General features: G+C 28.2%; 1 protein-coding gene across 5 annotated transcripts; it reads left to right on the top strand.

Moving 5' to 3' along the window:
• Positions 1-54: 54 nt before the first annotated feature.
• On the top strand, positions 55-18804 carry arm (armadillo). Of its 5 annotated transcripts, none has more exons than XM_071187681.2 (17): positions 55-225; positions 5057-5165; positions 6387-6511; positions 7196-7304; positions 7438-7625; positions 7700-8004; positions 9130-9331; positions 9419-9563; positions 10085-10188; positions 10856-11062; positions 11146-11277; positions 12738-12860; positions 12943-13107; positions 14592-14742; positions 14965-15089; positions 15234-15360; positions 17756-18804. In XM_071187681.2, exons 2-17 carry the CDS (start codon positions 5120-5122, stop codon positions 17764-17766), a joined length of 2265 nt encoding a protein of 754 aa, XP_071043782.1. In that variant the 5' UTR covers positions 55-225; positions 5057-5119; the 3' UTR covers positions 17767-18804.
• The last annotated feature ends 795 nt before the right edge of the window (positions 18805-19599 follow it).

The raw sequence follows: 19599 nt of genomic DNA, 5'->3' as shown, positions 1-19599 counted from the left end.
AGGCCAAGCACTAGCGAATTAAATTATCTCGGTTGTCGGCATCCTTTGATCTCCTTTGAAAAAGTGGGTATCTGGCAATATATTTGACATTCATTAACAACAATAACAAAAGCACCGACAAAGCCGAAGACGCCATTTTAATGTGTGCCAGCGATCGAAGATTAAATCGAAAATCTATGTTTATTAACACTGGTTAATATTCAGTTGAGTAGGTGGAGAGGTAAGGTATGCTCTTGAGTTTTGGTAGACATCTCTAACTTCTTTTTATTTGTAAAATATTGCAACTATGCAAACCTGTCATGTACTGGGTTGAACGCATTCCTGTGGTCTGCGTCAAGTGGATGATATCTTTTAAACAAAGACGGTTATTCATTTGGCACTTGAAATTAATCAATATTTCAATAAATGGGTTTCATTATTTTATGTACTGGTTTTTGTAACGATGCTGTTTCTTCCTGTATCTCCGAAATTCGTAAATTAAATTTTGTCATCATCTGGGTGTCAACGATTTAAACTAAGTTTTAAGTTGTAAAATTTTAGCTTTTAATCTTATAAATTATACCTATACTGGTAAATATTCCATGTACTGTTTATCAGCAAACAATTAACAATTGTAATTTTTTTTTAAAATTTATGCCAGATACTTTAGTGTTTTTTCATTTATATTAACATATTAATTTGAATTGCATTACTAATTAAACTTTTTATCTTGTGTTAAAGTTTGTGTAAAAACGTATATAAAAATTTTCGTACTTTTATTTGGTTTTGAATATGAAAATGACATATTTTATAATATTTAAAGTTATGCATTATTATTAAAATATCTTCTGTGTACCAGAGCTCATTCTAGGCAGAAAAAGAGGGCATTATTATTCTAAAAAGGCATTAATTTCTTTTTATGAGCTTTACACGTTCTATTAAAAAACATTATCAATTAGTAAGAGAAAAAAAAAAACTCTTTACTTTATAAAAAGTAGCAAAGCAATCATATTAATTTCTAATTTTTAATCCAGTTAATGAGCATAATAATTTATTTCAAATGCATGCATATATTAATAAAATAATAAATGTATGTTTTTAAGTGTCTGTAGCTGTGATTTAATAATTAAAATGATCAATAATAATAAAGATTTAATAAATATTTAACTTTTCAGTTATTAATTTTATTATAGGTGCTTTAAGTAGTATAACAATATAATTAAAAATGCAGCATTAAATAAAATAATATGCATTGAAAATATACATTAAAGATAATTTTAAAACTTATTTTTTAATACCATACAAAAAAAAAAAATTCTAAAGATTAATTAAAAAATAGCATACAAAATTCAATAAAGCATCTTACTCAGTTCTCTTTCAATACCTATTATATTAGACCAATTGAAGAAACTATCAAAACATGGATTTAATGATGGTCCATTTTTTATTTCCAACATTTTTTAGATAGCCCTGAACTTAAAATCTGCACAAATGAATATATTTTGTAGTAAAGTTCAAATTAAAAAAGAAAATTGAAAATTTTATATTTTTTTCATTTGATTATATTAAATTGAAAACTATTTATGCCAGTAACAGATATAAGAATTTAAATTATAAAAAAAATTTTCTTAAAAAAACTGTTTTCAATACCATACAAATTAAAAAAGAAATTTAAGATTAACTAAAAAATAACATACTAAATTCAATAAAGCATCTTACTACCATTTAAGCTTTTGATTATAGTAAGCGTAATGTTAAAATAAAATAAAAAGTTCTTCACTAATTTCATTAAACCAATTCAAAAATCTTATCAGAACATGGATTTAATGATCTGTTTCATTTCAACCATTTTTTAGATAAGCCTGAACCTAAAATCTGCTGAAATGAATATATTTTATAGTGATAATTTGTTGTGTGAAGCTCAGTTCAGTTGAATTGTAAGTGGTGTTCCTGAATTTATGGTAGTTTAAGTACAGCCATAAGAATTTTGATTGCATGCTAAAGCTATGAGTTTTCCAAAAGACACTTCTGGTTTACCAAAAGCTGAAAAAAACTCCTAAACTCCTCTGTGATTGGTTGACGTCATCACCAGATATTCCCAATATGCTAAGTTTTTGCTCCTTTTTTTGTCTCAAAAATCAATACTTTTCCAATTGGCCTTTTGATTCTTTAACCCTTTGCCAACGGCGGGCACAGCATATGTGCCGCTCAAAAAACTTGCCCTTACAACAGCGTTAGCACCTGCTTCTTTCCCCTGAACTTGTTTGACCACCTATTAACCTGTTATTTCATCACACTCCTCTTTTAATAGACTCTTTAAACTTTTTCAATTTTGTCCAAGAAACAATACTTAAATATTAATTTTATGTACATAGTAAAAATGTTAATGATTTAAATATAATTTTTTATCTCTTATGATATTTGTTTTCAATTTTATAAGAGTGTACTTTATGCAATTTTAAAGGCGATAAACAAGTAAAATAGTTAGACAAAATCTAAATAATAAAAATTTCCATTTGATATAATTTTTTAAACCGATAAATGAAATAAACTTTCAAAATATTAAAAAAAAATTATGCGGTTTACTGTTTTATTCACATCTCATTTCAAACAGTTTTGAAAGCTTCTTTTTTTTATCAATATCTAATAGGATGAATTTGTTTATAACTTTAAGGCAAGAATAAAACTTGAAGCAAGGCTCTATTTATCAAAGTATTTTGTTTCTTTTGTAGTGGTCTATTTATAATCCTTCAAGAATCGAGAACATCAAAATACACATTTTAAAAAAATAAAATTTTAAATACTTAGTAAAATGTTTGCTTCTTTTTTAGAGAAATTGTTAATATACTTAGAAAAAAATAATCTATAAATGTTTCTTTTGTAGAAGTTTATTTATAATCCTTCAAGAATCAAGATCACTAATATACACCTTGTTTTTAAATCATAAAAATTTTAAATAATTTATAAAAATTATATAATTATTATTTTTTAGAGAAATTGTTAATAAATACATTTAGAAAAAACTTTTAAAAAATTATGTTAAATTATGTCTACATTAGTAAAACAAGTAAGCCAAAATATGTATAACTATGCCAAAAATAACTACTGGTCTACAACCCTGCTTCTTCTCCCTCCTGGAAATGTGAGATACAAATTGCAACAAAATATTTCCATTCATAACTGGTTAAAGTAGTTACCTCCCACTGACTAAGTGGGGGGATAAATTTCTGTTTTTGTTGCAATAGCCAAAAGGTTAAATATTTCAGAGGGGGGTGGGAATTCCATTAGATTTCAACCCCAACTTCCACCCCCTCTGGACAATTGTAAATCTTACTACTTTAAAAGTCTTTGCCTCCTGCCTAACAAAGAAAGGGAGTGACATGCTAAGAAAAAATTCCTAACTTTTGAACAAATTAAGATATCTTTTTGAAATTTTAACTTTTTATCAATTTTTGCATTTTAAAAGGATTTCATAAGTTTCAAAAAAACCAATCCGATAATTAATGAGCTATAGCTGAATGAATTTTTATACAGTTCATTTCCATCCCATCTGTCCCCCACAGAGGGGATGGAGTCCTTGAGGATGACCTTCCACACCTGCTGACCACTCTTCCACCCTTACAATAGAACATTGCTTGAGGAAAAAACAATTTATGTTCTTTTAGGTAGAAGAATATACCAAGAATTAGAGAAAGGCATCTTTATCCCTCTCCCTACTAATGAATTCCTGCTGGACAACTGAGAACTTTTTGTTTCTGAACCCTGTTGAGCTTTTCTGCTCTGGAAAATAGTGAAAGTAACTGCAAACTTTCAAAGACCAGTGCAACAAGGGGTTGTGATGGCTATTTTTCCTTTCCCATATAAATCTATGTATTGACAGCAATGACAAACTAAGAGTATTACATCAGGGCACTAACATACTTCAGGGAGCAACAGGGTGGATCCTTTTGGCTAAATGGGCAGCAGAGTGCTGTGCCCTGTTTACCCTGCCTAGAATGAGCTCTGTGTGTACTTATAGAATTAATATCCTACATAAATGATGTCATGCTTGAAGGGTGTTCCAGAAATTGTGACAGTGATAATGTGAAGGAGAAGGATAACAAGTATGGCATTCTACATTTTGGTTAAAATAAAATCTTGTTGAATCAATGGACAATTTTAGTTTCTATTTTATAAATTTTTTTCAAAGTAAATATTTATTAATTTAGCATTGATGTGCTCGCAAATCTCATTAAAAATGTAATTAAAATTTTAAAATAAAATTTGAATTGTGATTTATAACTAGTGTTTTGGTTCTGGAGCGCTAGCATGTTTATACTTCAAAGTATGACATGCAACTAAAGAGGTAGAGAGTGTGGCAATGTGCAACACTTTGTAAGGAAGGGGTCAACAATGTTGAATCAAAGGATAACATCACTTATGGAAAACTTCTTATTGTTTATGAACTTATTTTTATTCTGTTGTGAAATAGAAAAATTGATGTAAGCGCCAAATAAGAAATTGATATTTTATGTATTTAGCATTTTTGTATTAACTATAAATTGCCGGGGGAAAAAATTTATATAAGTTTTGTTTTATTAGTTTTTTGAAATTTTATTTGTATGTTCTTATCAATAAGAATAGAAAGGGAAAAATTGTTAAGTCCTTTTTCTCTAAGTCTATTGTGAAGCACTTAAGTTTTTTTTTAAATTGGACAAGAGTACAGGATTCTGTTTAAAAGAGATTCCTGTGCATTTCCCACCGTTCAAAACATTTTTCCTGCCAAAAACAGTTCTTTCAAAAAGTTTATGTAAAACTGAGTTAATAATATCATTACATTTTTTTAAACCTTTTTTTAGCTGGTGTTTTTAGATCTATTGAAGAAGTAATTGATATTTATTATTATTATTATGATCTACTAATGTTGTGTCACTTATTTATTTTAATTTAAAAATAAAATTCCTTAAAAAACAAATGTTTTTTTTTATAAATCAATTATTAAAATAGGACTAATATTTGTTAATTCAAAAAAAAAACTTCTTTTAAATTTATAAAATAAGTTATGCAATTGATTATATTTTTTAATTATTCATTTCAGAGGTAAGGAGGGTTTAACATCGGTTGCTTAAAACCAACTGTTGCATATAACCAACATTACAAAATGAGTTATCAAATGCAATCTCCTGCTCCTCCCGTTTCAAGACCAAGTATGTTAATATTTTATGATTATCTTTATTCTATGGAATATATATATAAAATGATTTTGTTCATAGTATTAACAATTTTTATTGTTAAAAAAAGTGAAGAAAGTTTTTTTTATATTGGTAACTAAATTCAAGAATAAAAAATTGATCTTAAAATACCTTAAGTGCCTTGATGGTGTTTTCAGTTACAATGTTAAAAGATTAATAGTTGTGATATAATGCTGCCCAGTTATATTTTGCACTGCAATCAAGTAATGTTCATTGAGTGATTTTGGTAGACTTCAGAAACTACAGCTCCTTAAGACCTAGGACTTCCAAAATTCTAGGTCCCTTTTTTCTGAAGCCCAGTTTCTATTTAAAATATGACTTATTGTGTCTACCTCTTATTTTATTTATTAATATGCACATTCATAAACATCTCTGTCATTGCATTGAACAAAACAAAGAATTATAAAACAAGGAAAGAGTTAGTTATATTTGAGCTATTGAGGCTTTTAGTTAGGACTGATCAAACACCTGCTTCAAGGAAAAGCAATGGGGCTGCTCAGAATTCTAATTTTTTCTTCAGCTATTAATAAAGAAAAATAATAATTTTGTTTATAAATATATTTGGGTTATAATTTTGCCAGCATAAGTCTGTTAGCATGCTATTTTTTTCTAGCAGCAGAAAGTAGCTGCAGTGTCATCCATATCTCATTTTTTGCGTCCCTTCTCCGATATTTGATATATTGGACACACTATAGTGTGCAAGTAGAATCACTGCTCATTGACTTAAATCAAAATTATTTCTTTAAAGAAATTGTCATTTTAAAAATAAATTTTATTTTGGGATTGCTCAAAAGTTTTTTGTTAACTTTCATAGTTTTGATTTGCAAAATTATATTAGTACTTCATTTGACGTGTAATCAAATAATGTACTTTTTAAATACAATTTGAAAAATCTTATGCTTTTGGATTTTTTAGAATGCAATGGTAAAATACAATAATTTTTAATGCTTAGTTTCTATTAACATAGTAATTGATTAGATCTTCTGTTTGCTAAAAATATAGTAATCAAAAATCTATCAACTGCTAGTTTGAACTATTATTTCTTTTGATTAAAAACGTATTTCTCTTATGAAAATGTAATATTTGGTTGTAAGTTATAATTTTCACTGCTGTTATGATTGTTTTATAGATTCTTCGATGTATTGGATTGAAAGTTAATGCTCATTTATTTTGCAGTGTCACACGGGAACTATAGCAACCCTCCTGATATGCCACTAGCAAATCCGAAGGAGCAAACCTTGATGTGGCAACAAAATTCTTATATGGGTGATTCAGGAATTCATTCTGGAGCATCTACCCATGTAAGTCACATAATTTTTTTTATCTTTATTTTCTATATGTTTTAAATGCTTTTTGAAGAAAATAAAAATTAATGTAACATTTAATTTAGATTTTGTATATTATATTTTCAATATTGAACCTATCCTTTAGCACAATTTGTTAAGCAATAATCTCCAAAATTGCAAGTTTAATTTTCATTTCTTTTTTATAAATTTTAATTTTATGTTAAAAGTTTTCAAATGTTTATTTTTAAATCGAATTTGTTTTTTAAATACTTGCTCTTTTCTTTTCATTCTGATTACAGACAAGCGATTTTAGGAGGAAATTTTCTTCTTTTTATTTCTAGAAGAATTCTTATTATTTCTTCAGTATTTTGTTGTTTTACTTTGTTATTATTTTATGCTCTTTAATAATGATTTACGATGTATAAAGCTTAACAGTTTGTTAGGCTATCAATGTACACATAAAACGGAGTAAAAAAACTATATATGTATGCAAATAATTTAAATGTTTTCTTTTTTGGCAAAATAGTTTCACACACATATATTTTTTTTCATGGTTTTATATAATATTTTACAAGGTATTATAGTGTTTAAAGCTACTTAATGCTAAGTCTTGGGTTGCTAAAGCTTTTATTTGTTGGAATTAAGTATATATCCAGCCACATTATAGTTTTAATTATTACACACATTTCATTATTTTAGGCTCCTGGGACACTCTGTGGTAAAGAAGATGATCTTGAAAGTGAACAAATAGTTTTTGACTGGGATCAACCTGGATTTGGCCAAGGTTTCACTCAAGAACAAGTTGATGGTAAATCTTTTTATTGATTGCTGTTTTTACTTTCTTTCTTTGTATTGAATATTTGATATTCTAATTCAGTAAAGTTTTGCTCTGAACAGAGGTTATCATTTTCTATTCTGATTGTAAAATTTTATTCACTTAGAAATGAACCAACAGTTGAACCAGACTAGATCCCAAAGAGTCAGAGCTGCTATGTTTCCTGAAACTTTAGAAGAAGGACTTGAAATCCCCAGTACACAGTTTGATCCCACTCAGCCTACTGCTGTCCAGCGATTAGCTGAACCCTCTCAAATGCTTAAGCATGCTGTTGTTAATTTAATTAACTACCAGGTAACTTATTAATTTATTCCTGGATGTCTTCTTTTTTAATTGAGCAGCTTAAGTATCTTATTCCATTATTGTAGGATGATGCTGATTTAGCCACCAGAGCCATTCCAGAATTAGTGAAACTCCTCAATGATGAGGATCAAGTAGTTGTAAGCCAAGCAGCAATGGTCGTCCACCAGTTGTCGAAAAAAGAGGCGTCTCGACATGCAATAATGAACTCGCCACAAATGGTGGCAGCATTGGTGCGTGCCATGACTTCTTCGAATGATCTGGAGACCACCAAATGTGCTGCTGGGGTCTTGCATAATTTATCACATCACCGTCAAGGCTTGCTGGCTATCTTCAAATCTACTGGTATTCCTGCTCTAGTTAAACTTTTGAGGTAATTTTTGCTCTTGCACTTGCATAAGTTATTACGATGGAGTCACAAGCGTGATTGTATTCCAGATAAACCCTGGAATTCCGGATTATTCCTATTATCCCCTCCAGGTCTAAAGACTAAGAGCACATATGTGATTTTTCCGCGAATTTCGCAGAATTTCGAGTTTCTCAAGAATCCTGACTTCCGTGAATTTTAAACTTTTAATGCAACTAAATTTTCCCTGCAATCTGAAATTTAAAGTAAAAATTAAGAGTTCTGGAAATTAAACTTTGAGACTTTTACTAAATTGCGTTAATCATTGCGTTTACATATCCGTGATTCTTCCGAATATTTGAAACTACACTGAAATCCGCTAATATCGCAATTCATTATCAACACGATTTTAATATCAAACATTGATTTTTACATTTATTTGATTTAAAAGTTACACATTGTAAATCATATTCATGAGATTTAAAAATCTTATATCTCAATTTGTTTTCCCATGATTTAAGCATCTAATGTCAGGATTTGTATTTGGGCTTTTTTTAAATCCAATATCGTGATTCGTATTCACACGAGTTTAAATTCATGTGTCAAAGTTCGATTCACGCGAGTTTAAATTCACATTAAACTTTAATTTTTGTATTTATGCAATTTAAAATTCTAATATCGCGATTTGTATTTTCCCATATTATGATTCTTATGGGTTTTTTTTAAATGAGTTACTATAAAGGTGTGATATTCTTCATTGGTATTTAATTTAATTATAAATCTTAGTTCAAGAAACTATATTAAACATGTATAGTTTGTACCTTGATATTAAGTTATTGCATTTTCAGAATTTTCTATGACTCTTGAATTAGTTTATATATAAAAATAAAAACTATTTTTGATTTATTATCGTTTTAAATAGTGAATAATTTTTATACAAATATAAATTATGTGAAATCTTATCCCTGTTTTCAATAATTCCACTATCATATCGAAAAAAAAATATTTTTCAAAAAAATTTTATGTAGAAAACCATTGTTTATAGTGGACACATTTCTTTGTCTGTAGACAGTTCACTGTAGCGAAGTTAACTCATAATGTGAACCCTTCTAAAAAGTATCAGTTGTGTAATAAATGCTTTTTAATTTTTAGTTCTCCTGTTGAGTCTGTTTTGTTTTATGCTATAACCACCCTTCACAACCTATTATTGCACCAGGAAGGATCCAAAATGGCTGTTCGTCTTGCAGGGGGTCTCCAGAAGATGGTGACTCTCCTACAAAGGAACAATGTGAAATTTCTTGCTATTGTAACTGACTGTTTACAAATTTTAGCATATGGAAACCAAGAGAGTAAGGTAAAAACAGTAGTTTTAAATATGTTTGTATGCATATATATACGATTTTGTTTCATTCTAAACTCGTGAGTTTTTTTTTTTCTTTAGCTTATTATTCTTGCCAGTGGAGGTCCTGCTGAATTAGTGCGTATTATGAGATCCTACACCTATGAAAAACTGCTGTGGACAACTTCCAGGGTTTTGAAAGTACTTTCAGTATGTTCAAGTAATAAACCTGGCATTGTTGAAGCTGGTGAGTTGTTACAAAATCTTGACAACTAAAAAAAAAAAACTTGTACGGAAATTTTTATTTTTCTATATGATTAGGAGAGATTTTTTGGCAATTTTTTTTTCTTCTGATTTTCTAAGGGTTGGGATTTCTGGTTAGTGGTCTTATGCCTTTAAATTTTATATTCAACTGCAGGGTTTTTCATTTTAATGCACAATTTTACTTCAATAATTTCCAAATTTATATAAATCAGAGAGTGTGCTTTTTATTTATTTTATAATTCCCCCAAAATTCAAAACCTGTGCACAAGTTATGGTAAAAAAAAAATAAGGCTTGCTAATTTTTTTTTTGCGCTCTTCTAATCATTTCTAATTTGTTATGGTAGTGTTGGATCTAAAACCTTTTTAATAAATTACAAACATTGAAGTTATTTGGATGATTAAAAAGATGTTTTTAAATGATATTATAAAGATGTTTTTTTTTTCTCTGCAAAATTTTTGTGATTCAATTTTTTAAAGTATGTTATAATTTACATATTTTTGTAGGTGGGATGCAAGCATTAGCTATGCATTTGGGTCATCAGAGCCAGCGCTTAGTTCTCAACTGCCTGTGGACTCTTCGTAACTTGTCAGATGCTGCTACCAAACAAGTAATTTTCTCTCACTAGTATAATTTAAATTATTTTCTAAATGAATGTTCAAATTTTCTGATGTATTGAAATCATATCTGTTCCCAAGAATTTGCATTAAAGGGTATTTTAAGAGGTTATATTTTATTAATTTAATAACTATAAAGCATCTTTGTTTATATCAAAAAAGTGTTTTCTTCTACTTCGTATTTTATCACAGTGATGGTATCTTTTTTTTTGTGACACAGGTTTCTAGCTCTTCTATTAGTTAATTTATTTTAGTTTTATCACAAATAAATTTAAAATTATCCTCTTGTTGCGTATCTCATCTTCGCATAGCAAAACCGGTTTTTTCATGTTATGAGGTAAGGAATCCATGTTAATGGGAAAAAATATTCTTCCAAATTTGCCCATTTGCAAAACTGCCAGTGCATTAATTGATTAAAATATTTAAAGTTGTGAAGTATGTAATTATGTTTTTGATTCTTTATATTGATCATTGAAGTCAAATTGTCATAATGCCTCTTTAATTCTTGCGATATAGCCATAACTGTCTCTTGCACCAAAAACACACAAATAAATAGCTGAAAATGTGAATAATATTCACTGTTATTTAATAAATTTTCTTAAAAGATTACATTTCTTGTGAATTTATGACATAATGATAATAAATGCTTCTGTTTCATAGGATAATGTGGATGGACTCTTGCAAGGTCTTGTGCAGTTGCTGGGAAGCAGTGACATCAATGTTGTCACTTGCGCTTCTGGAATTCTATCAAACATGACCTGCAACAATCATCGTAATAAAGTTACCGTGTGCCAAGTTGGAGGGATTGAAGCACTTGTTCGTGCTATCATCCAGGCTGGAGATAGAGAAGAAATAACAGAACCTGCTGTACGTATTTGAAATACGTTTTTTTAAAAATGCTTTTTTTTTCTGTATATGTAATTTTAACATATTATTCCTTCTTATTTAAGGTATGTGCTCTTAGGCACTTAACCAGTCGCCATCCAGAGGCTGAAATGGCTCAGAATGCTGTTAGATTGCACTACGGTCTGCAAGTGATTGTCAAATTGTTACATCCTCCAAGCAGATGGCCATTAATTAAGGTACGTTGGAATATTTTTTTATAGGCTTGTGTAAATCATATGTTACATACCATTTTAAAACTTTAAGATATGCTTAGTTTGCCCTTAATTCATTTTCTAATTTAAAATTCTTATTCTCATAATTTTTCTTAAGAATGTTGCAAAGGAGGCTTAAGTTTTTTTTTTTTTTTTTTTTTGCATCTACATTTTTTTTTTTTTTTAACTTGTGAGTATAAGCAAGTAAAGTCTTGATCAACTTCATTCGAACAATTGTGCTTATGCTCACTGTCATATGAAAAAATTAAAAGATGTAAGTAATCATTTACATGGTATTAATTGAGTTAATGCTGATTTATCTTGCTTTCTTATCTATTTATTATGTTATCTAATTAAGATAATGTAATAAATAGAATTCTTTCAAGTGTGTGTTTGTTAAGAATTTGAATTGCTAAGTTATTAATATCTTTCTTTTTTTCAACACACTTTTTATAGGCTACATAGATCACTTGTTCATATTTTCTGCCAACAATTTATTTAATTATATATTTTTCTACCAATGCATTACATAGAGTGCATAAATTTGTTTTATAATTTATTTGACTTATCAAATAAAAAAATGCAAGCAAATATTATGCATCGAAATATTATGAGAACAAGCTAACATAATATTATAAGAACATGGAAATATTATAGGAAAAAGCAAAATAGTTTTTTTTATTATTTTCTTTAAGGGATGCCACAATTGGCATTAGATATTTCCTACCTTTTAAAATATCTTATTACTTAGACTTATTTTTTCTAATCATATTAATCGGATTATATGAAATTAAAATAGAAATGAGAACTTTTAGTTTTTCTACAGTTTCTTCAAAAGAATTACTTCCAATTACTATATCATCTTGGTATGCGAATATCCCTTCAAGTTGAGTTTCCTCAATTATTGAATCCATTAATAAGAGATAATCCATTTTAATTATGAAAGAACTCACAAATAATATCAAACTGGTTACACCTGTTACCAGTTACATCTAAAACATCAACACAATGCAAATTTAATTTTTGTTCCTAACTCTTGTAACCTTTTTTAGAATTTCTTTATATTCATATAAAGAAAGATTTTTTATATTCGTATAAAGAAAGTGGGAGAAGTTTTCTGTAAAATTTTCAAGCTAGTAGTTTAATAGATATTATTCAAAGATCTTAGTGGCTAAATATGTTTGACAGACACTAAAGAAAGCTTTTAAGAATTGCTTTTAACAAAATTTTTCTGGTTGACAAGCTAAAAGGGTAAGGCTTCCAAGTTATTTTTATGTACTATAGATAAGATTTTATAAATTATTAATTTAAGCGCATTGTTTAATTTTAGCTTTTGTAATGTTGAAGGATCGTTCATTTTTTATAACATTTAATCTGAGTTATGTACTATTTCAATGCTTTTACATAGCCAGATAATGATGTAGATGTACTGTTAATTTTTCTAGGCCGTCATCGGACTGATAAGAAACTTAGCCCTGTGCACAGCTAACCATGCTCCATTACGAGAGCATGGTGCAATTCCTAGATTGGTGCAGCTACTCATAAAAGCATACCAGGACACCCAGAGGGTAAGAAAACTTTCTTTTATGTCTAGAATTCAGATGAAAATTGATTGAAGACAATGAATTCTAATACAATATTATATTATAGCAACGCTCTAGTGTCGCTTCAAGCAACAGCCAAATAGCATATGTGGATGGCGTTAGGATGGAAGAAATTGTAGAAGGTACTGTTGGTGCTTTACATATTCTTGCACGTGAAGCACACAACAGGGCAATAATTAGAGGGCTTAACGTTATTCCCGTGTTTGTGCAAGTAAGTACTGCTTTGAAAATAACTGGTTTTACTTTGAATTTAGAAGTAATGTTAATAACTTGGGATTGTCATTTAATCAAAACAAATAATAAAAACAAAATTAGAATTTTGTCAAAAAAAGCAACTATTTTTAGAAATAGCCGACTATTGGGACCCTTTTACTCATAGAGAAGTTTTTGTCAGAAAAATGAATGTTACTTTTCAGTCTCCTCACTAACACGTACATAGTGCCGTCTACCATGTGCGTACTAGAGCTAAGTGACGTCATCACGCTAACCTCTCCTTTGTTATTTCACCACACTGACAGAAACAGCTGATAAGTTGTCAGAAGGAGCGAATAAAAGACTTAAAGAAGTCCTTAGACTAAAGATATGCAAGGAATTAGACTTGCACAAAGCATGATTGAGGTAGTCTGCAATTACGATAAAACGAAAAAGAGGATGAAACAAATGAACACAAAATAAACTAAACTGTTAATAAAAGAAAGCAAACTCTTATATAATCATTTATGTCCAAAAATTTAAATTTTCTGCTTGTTGGTGAGCATTTTGAAGACCTTATCTAATTAAGTAGTGAAAAAAAGTAATGTTTTTTAGTTAAATATTAAAGCAATAATTATGTGTTTACTTAGTATAATTGATTCATTGTAAAAGGATGGTGAACATATTTGGTTCAAAACTGCCAACTGCTCCGATTACATGTTATTTGCTCCAGTGTTTTACCTTGCTCCAAAAATACAATTTTAGGTCAAAATGTTCAGAATTTTCGTTACTTTAACACCTTTTTCCTCCTTATTTCAACTGAGGGCAGATCTGAAAATTGGAAGCACGTGATTTTTCCGTGAACACCACAGAATGCTATGTATTTCAATACTATTGATTTGTGGATTGCTGCGAGTCAAAAACTTAGAATCCGAATAAATTAGAAAATTTTTCAAATATTTTAACAAAATACCTATGTATACATGATTCTTTCGCCATTTTGATTCTTCTGGTTTGGTGGATTTTTGGATCTTTGGAATTGCACCTGCAGCTGTTAATATCACGATTCCTATTCACACAATTTGAAAAATCCGATGATGCGATTTATATTCACGCTAGTTTAAAATCCAATATTGCAATTCGTATTCACGAGGTTGTAATATATCAAACATCGATTTCATATTTATACTTGGTTTTAAAACTAGCTAGCTTTATGATTCATATTCACACAATTTCAATATCGCAATTTGTATTTTCATATTTCAAGTTGGCAGCTATGTTAGTCCCTGTTTTGAAAATTTATAACTTTCAAATCCTATTCAAACATGTATGTCTTCTAGTTCTTTATTTTGCATGGGAACATCTAATGTTGTAAAACTCAACTTAGATCTAATTTTAATGATTAAGAAAATGTAGTAGTGTTGTTTTCTACATTTGAGATAAAGTGATAATGTTTGATTTGTTCAGATGTTAAATTTTACCTTTTTTTTCTTCTTCCTTTAGTTGCTGTATAATGACATTGAGAACATTCAGAGAGTTGCAGCTGGAGTGTTATGTGAACTTGCATCAGACAAAGAAGGTGCAGAAATGATAGAAGCTGAAGGTGCAACTCCACCTCTCACCGAGCTTCTACACTCCAGAAATGAAGGTGTTGGTAAGTGTGTTTTCTTTTTTGAGGTGTAAATGATATTAAGAAAATACTTTCATAAATTTAAATATAAGTGAGTTCTTATATTAATCTTTATTTTTTTTTTAAAGCAATGTCATTGTGATTTTTCAGTCAATATTTTGATTTAGCTTACAAAGACAATTCGATTCAATTCATAAATTTTAATTGATTCTTAACAATAATAATTGTTGCATATTAATTTTGTAGCAACATATGCAGCTGCTGTTCTATTCCGTATGTCTGAAGATAAGCCGCAAGATTACAAGAAAAGGCTGTCAGTAGAGTTGACCAACTCTCTCTTCAGAGATGTTGAAGGTCCATGGACTGCTATGGTCAGTAAATCATGCTTGCTATATTCTTAAAATATTTCAAATATAATTGCTATGTATGTGTTCTGTCAAAAAAAATTAATGCACAAGTATTTCATTATTAGTATTTGAAATTTTTAATTACATAAGACTTAAAATTCTTTTTAGCCAACTGATATGGATATTAACATGCTGGGTCCAGAAGAAGCTTACCATGATCAGATCTATCAAGGAAGCCAAGGTCCACCAAGTGTCCATTCAACTGGACCAAGACACAACCAATACACTCCACAAGGTTCGTTTATTCTTTATTTATGACATTATTGACAATTTATCTAGGGTTTCAATACAATAAACTGTCAATTGTACTATTTTATATTGATTGTTTTTAAATGATATTTGTCCCTTGATCCGTTTTTTGAATTCTCTTGTTTATGTATCTATATCAAAAGTTATCCCTTTTTTTTCTCTGTTAGTTTCACATATAGAAGAAATCACAAGGTTTTAATTATCAGTATATTTTTAGCATTAATTATCAAAACATTTTAAGTTATAATCAGTGCACACAGTAATCTTGAAATTCTGTCATACCACTGGAGAATTTTTTCGTTGCGGATTCTCTTTCATCTCCATAACTAATTTTAAAGTATGAAGCAAATGCGTTCAGACAAACCTACAGTAATCCATGAAGTTTGACATACTGAAAAGATATTTTTAAAATATCCAAATGAAAATAAATTATGGGAAGATAACTTCGAAGTTCTCTTCCAATAATTTGTTTGCATTTTGATATTTTAAATTACGTATCAGCTATTAAAACTTCATGGATTTGCCTGAACTCATGTTTTTCTGTACTTTAAATTTTAAATTAGTAATGTATGTGAAAGATTTTGAAATGAAAAGTTTCTCCCGTGGTATGGTGTCTTCTTAAACAACTAACTTAAATTTTTAGCTTTCTCTACATGTTAACATATTTTGTGTTTAATAAATGTAAAAAATACTTTTCAAATTATATTTTTTTGTGAAACTTATTAAATCATTAGAAACTGATAATTTTAGCTTTCTAATAAAAATTCATTAATATAATCACTTAGTTTACGTTATTTACCTAAATCAGTATTAAAAAATGTATTCATGCAATTAAAAAGGATATTTATTTTAAGAAAATCTGACCTATGCTGTTATAATGTGCTACAATTTCTAATACTCCATTCCAAAAAAAGAGTAGGAAATTTTTAGTTGCAACACTATATGGATTACTCCTCAAACTACTTAAACAACTAACTTAAAGCTTTCTCTACATTTTAACATATTTTGTGTTTAATAAATGTAAAAAATACTTTTCAAATTATATTTTTTGTGAAACTTATTAAATCATTAGTAACTGATAATTAAGTCCAATACTCCATTCCAAAAAAAGAGAAGGGCATTTTTAGTTACAACACTATATGAATTACTCCTCAAACTAGACTTAAAAACTTAATTCTTATATCAGTTTATGTTTAAGTGTTCCAGATTTTATCTATAAGTAAATGTTAAATTTTATTACCTTGCTTTTAATTAATTAATATTTATTTATTCTAAATATTTATGTGTTTTTTAATTTTTCTCCCTAGGCTAATTAATTCTTTAACTGTCATTTGACTTCTTAGAATTTAAATGCTTATATTTCTAACAATATAATTTCATTAAATTTTTTTTAAACACCTGTCATTGATTTTGGGATTTCAAATGGTATGTAAATTTCATATTTTTTTATTGCTAAATATTTTATGTATGTTTGTCTAAGTTTGCATGTAATAACAATAAGTTAGGTGGCAAGTCTTGAAATTTAATTCAATAATGTAAGGCATTTTTAAAAGTTAACTTCATTTTCATGATTCTAAAATATTTAGTTGAAAAGCATAATCTTTTGCTTATTAAGCTTTAATTTTTCTGATTAATTAAATATAATTTCGTATAAATGATAATTTTAGTTGTAGGGATGGGCAAAAAGGTGCTTTTTTTTTCCAATATCATTTATTTAAATTAAATATAAAAAAAGATTAAAATAAAAAATCATGAAATGTTCAAGAATATGCAGAGAGAAATAAGAAAAGCTTCTGTTTAATATTGATTCTATAACTAATGGTTTTCTTCCTTATCTATAATATCAAAATAAAACATTAAATAATGATTAAGCTGTATTATTTCAAATAAACCACTGGCGATAAAAACAGAATACGTCTAAATTATGGCATTTTGTTAAGTTTATTAAGTAAAAATAGCTTTTAAAAGTTATTGTAGATCCATTGGAAAAGTATAGTCCAACTCAGTGTTCTGTGGGAAAATATATGCAAACCCAGTGTGCAAACTATATTGCTATGGCCTAAACGGAATATTTACTGTCGGTTATAACATGCTTTTAAATCTATAAAAAAAAAAATTCTTATTTTATTTTACTTTAATCCAAATAACTTTTATTTTACTTTCCTCTCTAAATAACTAAATAACAATTTTTTTAAATTTTTTTTTTTAAATTTTAAATGTTTGAGATAATGCATGCATAATAAGCTGTATAAAGTTCATATTGAATATTGCCTTATTGCCTGCTTGATATTTTTTACATGAAACTGTAATGTGTTAAATGACTTTTTCTATTGATAAGATTTGTAACAAAAAATTTTTTATTATTAGGTTATAACATTCAGGTCCCTATTGATTCGATGCAAGATCTTGATCTCGGGGGACAAGTCGGGCACGGTGGATATGGTACTTTGGATACTAACATGGATTTAGATGGACCTCCCGATATAAACTTTGATACCCTAGAACCCATGTTGCCCTCTCCTCAGCAAAATGGCGATGGTTCTCATCAAATGGCTGCTTGGTACGACACTGACCTTTAAATGGATTCGTCACCACTCCTATCTTTTAAGTAGCCGGCTGCTTGGTGTTTGTCATCACATTTTAATGAACTTTTTATTTATGTGTACTTTTTTTTACATACTATATATATGAAAGGATATATTAAGTGTCATGCCCGATTCAAGTTACGTTTTCTTTTAGATATATGTTGGATTATTTTTTAGTCTTGTGGCAGCTTTTTAAACATGTATCTTTATTTTTGTAGTTTTTAATGTTTATCTTGTGCTTATTTTTTTTTTAATGGTAAGTTGGAATTTAAGATGTACATCTTCCCCCTATTTAAAAGAGAGAATTCATTTCATATTATTGCATTTATGTTTGTTTAAATAAAATGACTCCTCTGTATATTGCTATTAAACCATTCTGGTATTTTCCTTAGTTACTGCAAATGTTTTCCCCTCTTTGACTTTTAAGAACAAAAATACAAATTTAAATGTTTAATTAAATGTTACTAAAATAAATTTATCCGATGCTTTTGTATTGCAATATTATCTCACAATAACTAACTAAATCACAAAGGCACTTTTATGAATAGCCAGCATGTTTTCTTTGAGTTTTCAATTTCGTCAACTGTGACATTTTTCGCATTGCTCAGCGAGCAATGTTTTAAATGCCATTTAAATCTTTTCCACATTCTTAGTGATATTTGTAACTTTTTTTAATGTCATTTTCATCAATATATTTGTATAACTTAAAACTGGTGGTTTATAATCTATTTATATTGTAGCTTTATACCGTAAAACTTATGTTGAATGGATGTGCTACTTTTCATTTGTACTTGTAGTGGTTTTCTGTAAAAAAAAAAGACTATTAAAATAATTTGTAGAAAGAATTTAGTTTTCATTTAGTTTGTGTTCTTTTGATTTCAAAGTTATTACTGTTATTTCTTGTCTTGTGAAGATTTCCTGAAATTGTAGAAAGTTTTCTATTCTAATTACTTTGCTGTAGACTATATCAGTTGAAGCCAAAAGACTGGTAAAAATCGCTGTTTTCCTTTTGCGTCCCAGTATTAATATTATACTATTTCAGCTTTCTGTAGTATAAATTAAAAAAAAGTATGATAGATAAACTTTCATACCTTATGTGATATTCAGTCTAAATAAATAATTTGAAAATTTTAATATTTTTTAAGAATGTTAAGCGACAGCCAGAACACAGTTAAAAAAAAAATTTCTTTTCTCAATTGTTACAAAATTTCTAGCAAATCATGAGGTAATATAATTTTAATATTAATATGAAACAATAATAGTAATTGTATTGATTGTTTTTAATTTTTATATTGTTGAAGTTATAACCTCAGTTTTTGTGAGTCTTTATGTACCATATTCAAATTATATTTAGCAATAATTTGTATTGAAAGATAGTAGTGAGATAATGTACTTTCTTATTAATATTTAAACAATAATAGTTATTATAATTATTTATAATTTATTTTTTTGACGAAGTTCTGAAGTTATTACTTCTAAACGTTTTTTTGTGGACCTTCGTGTGCCACTTAATCAAATTACATTTAGTTCATCAATAATAATAAAAAAAAAGTTCAAAATCTTATTCTATAATACTTATGATAATAATATTTTCAGGGGCTGAAATAGTTTTCAATTGTATGTAATCCATGATGCATTTT

This window comes from Parasteatoda tepidariorum, chromosome 2 (genome assembly GCF_982258835.1).
Source record: "Parasteatoda tepidariorum strain Cologne lab strain chromosome 2, Ptep-v5.0, whole genome shotgun sequence".
Lineage (NCBI taxonomy): Eukaryota > Metazoa > Arthropoda > Arachnida > Araneae > Theridiidae > Parasteatoda > Parasteatoda tepidariorum.
This window is presented reverse-complemented; position numbering and strand designations above follow the sequence as displayed.

What these genes read in the sequence shown, in the direction of transcription:
- arm (XM_016059400.5), top strand. Translation starts at nt 5,120, where the DNA reads ATGAGTTATCAAATGCAATCTCCTGCTCCTCCCGTTTCAAGACCAA. An exon ending in ACCTGGCATTGTTGAAGCTG is followed by an intron (nt 9,564 to 10,084) that starts GTGAGTTGTTAC and finishes ATATTTTTGTAG; the next exon opens with GTGGGATGCAAGCATTAGCT. An exon ending in GCAGATGGCCATTAATTAAG is followed by an intron (nt 11,278 to 12,737) that starts GTACGTTGGAAT and finishes TAATTTTTCTAG; the next exon opens with GCCGTCATCGGACTGATAAG.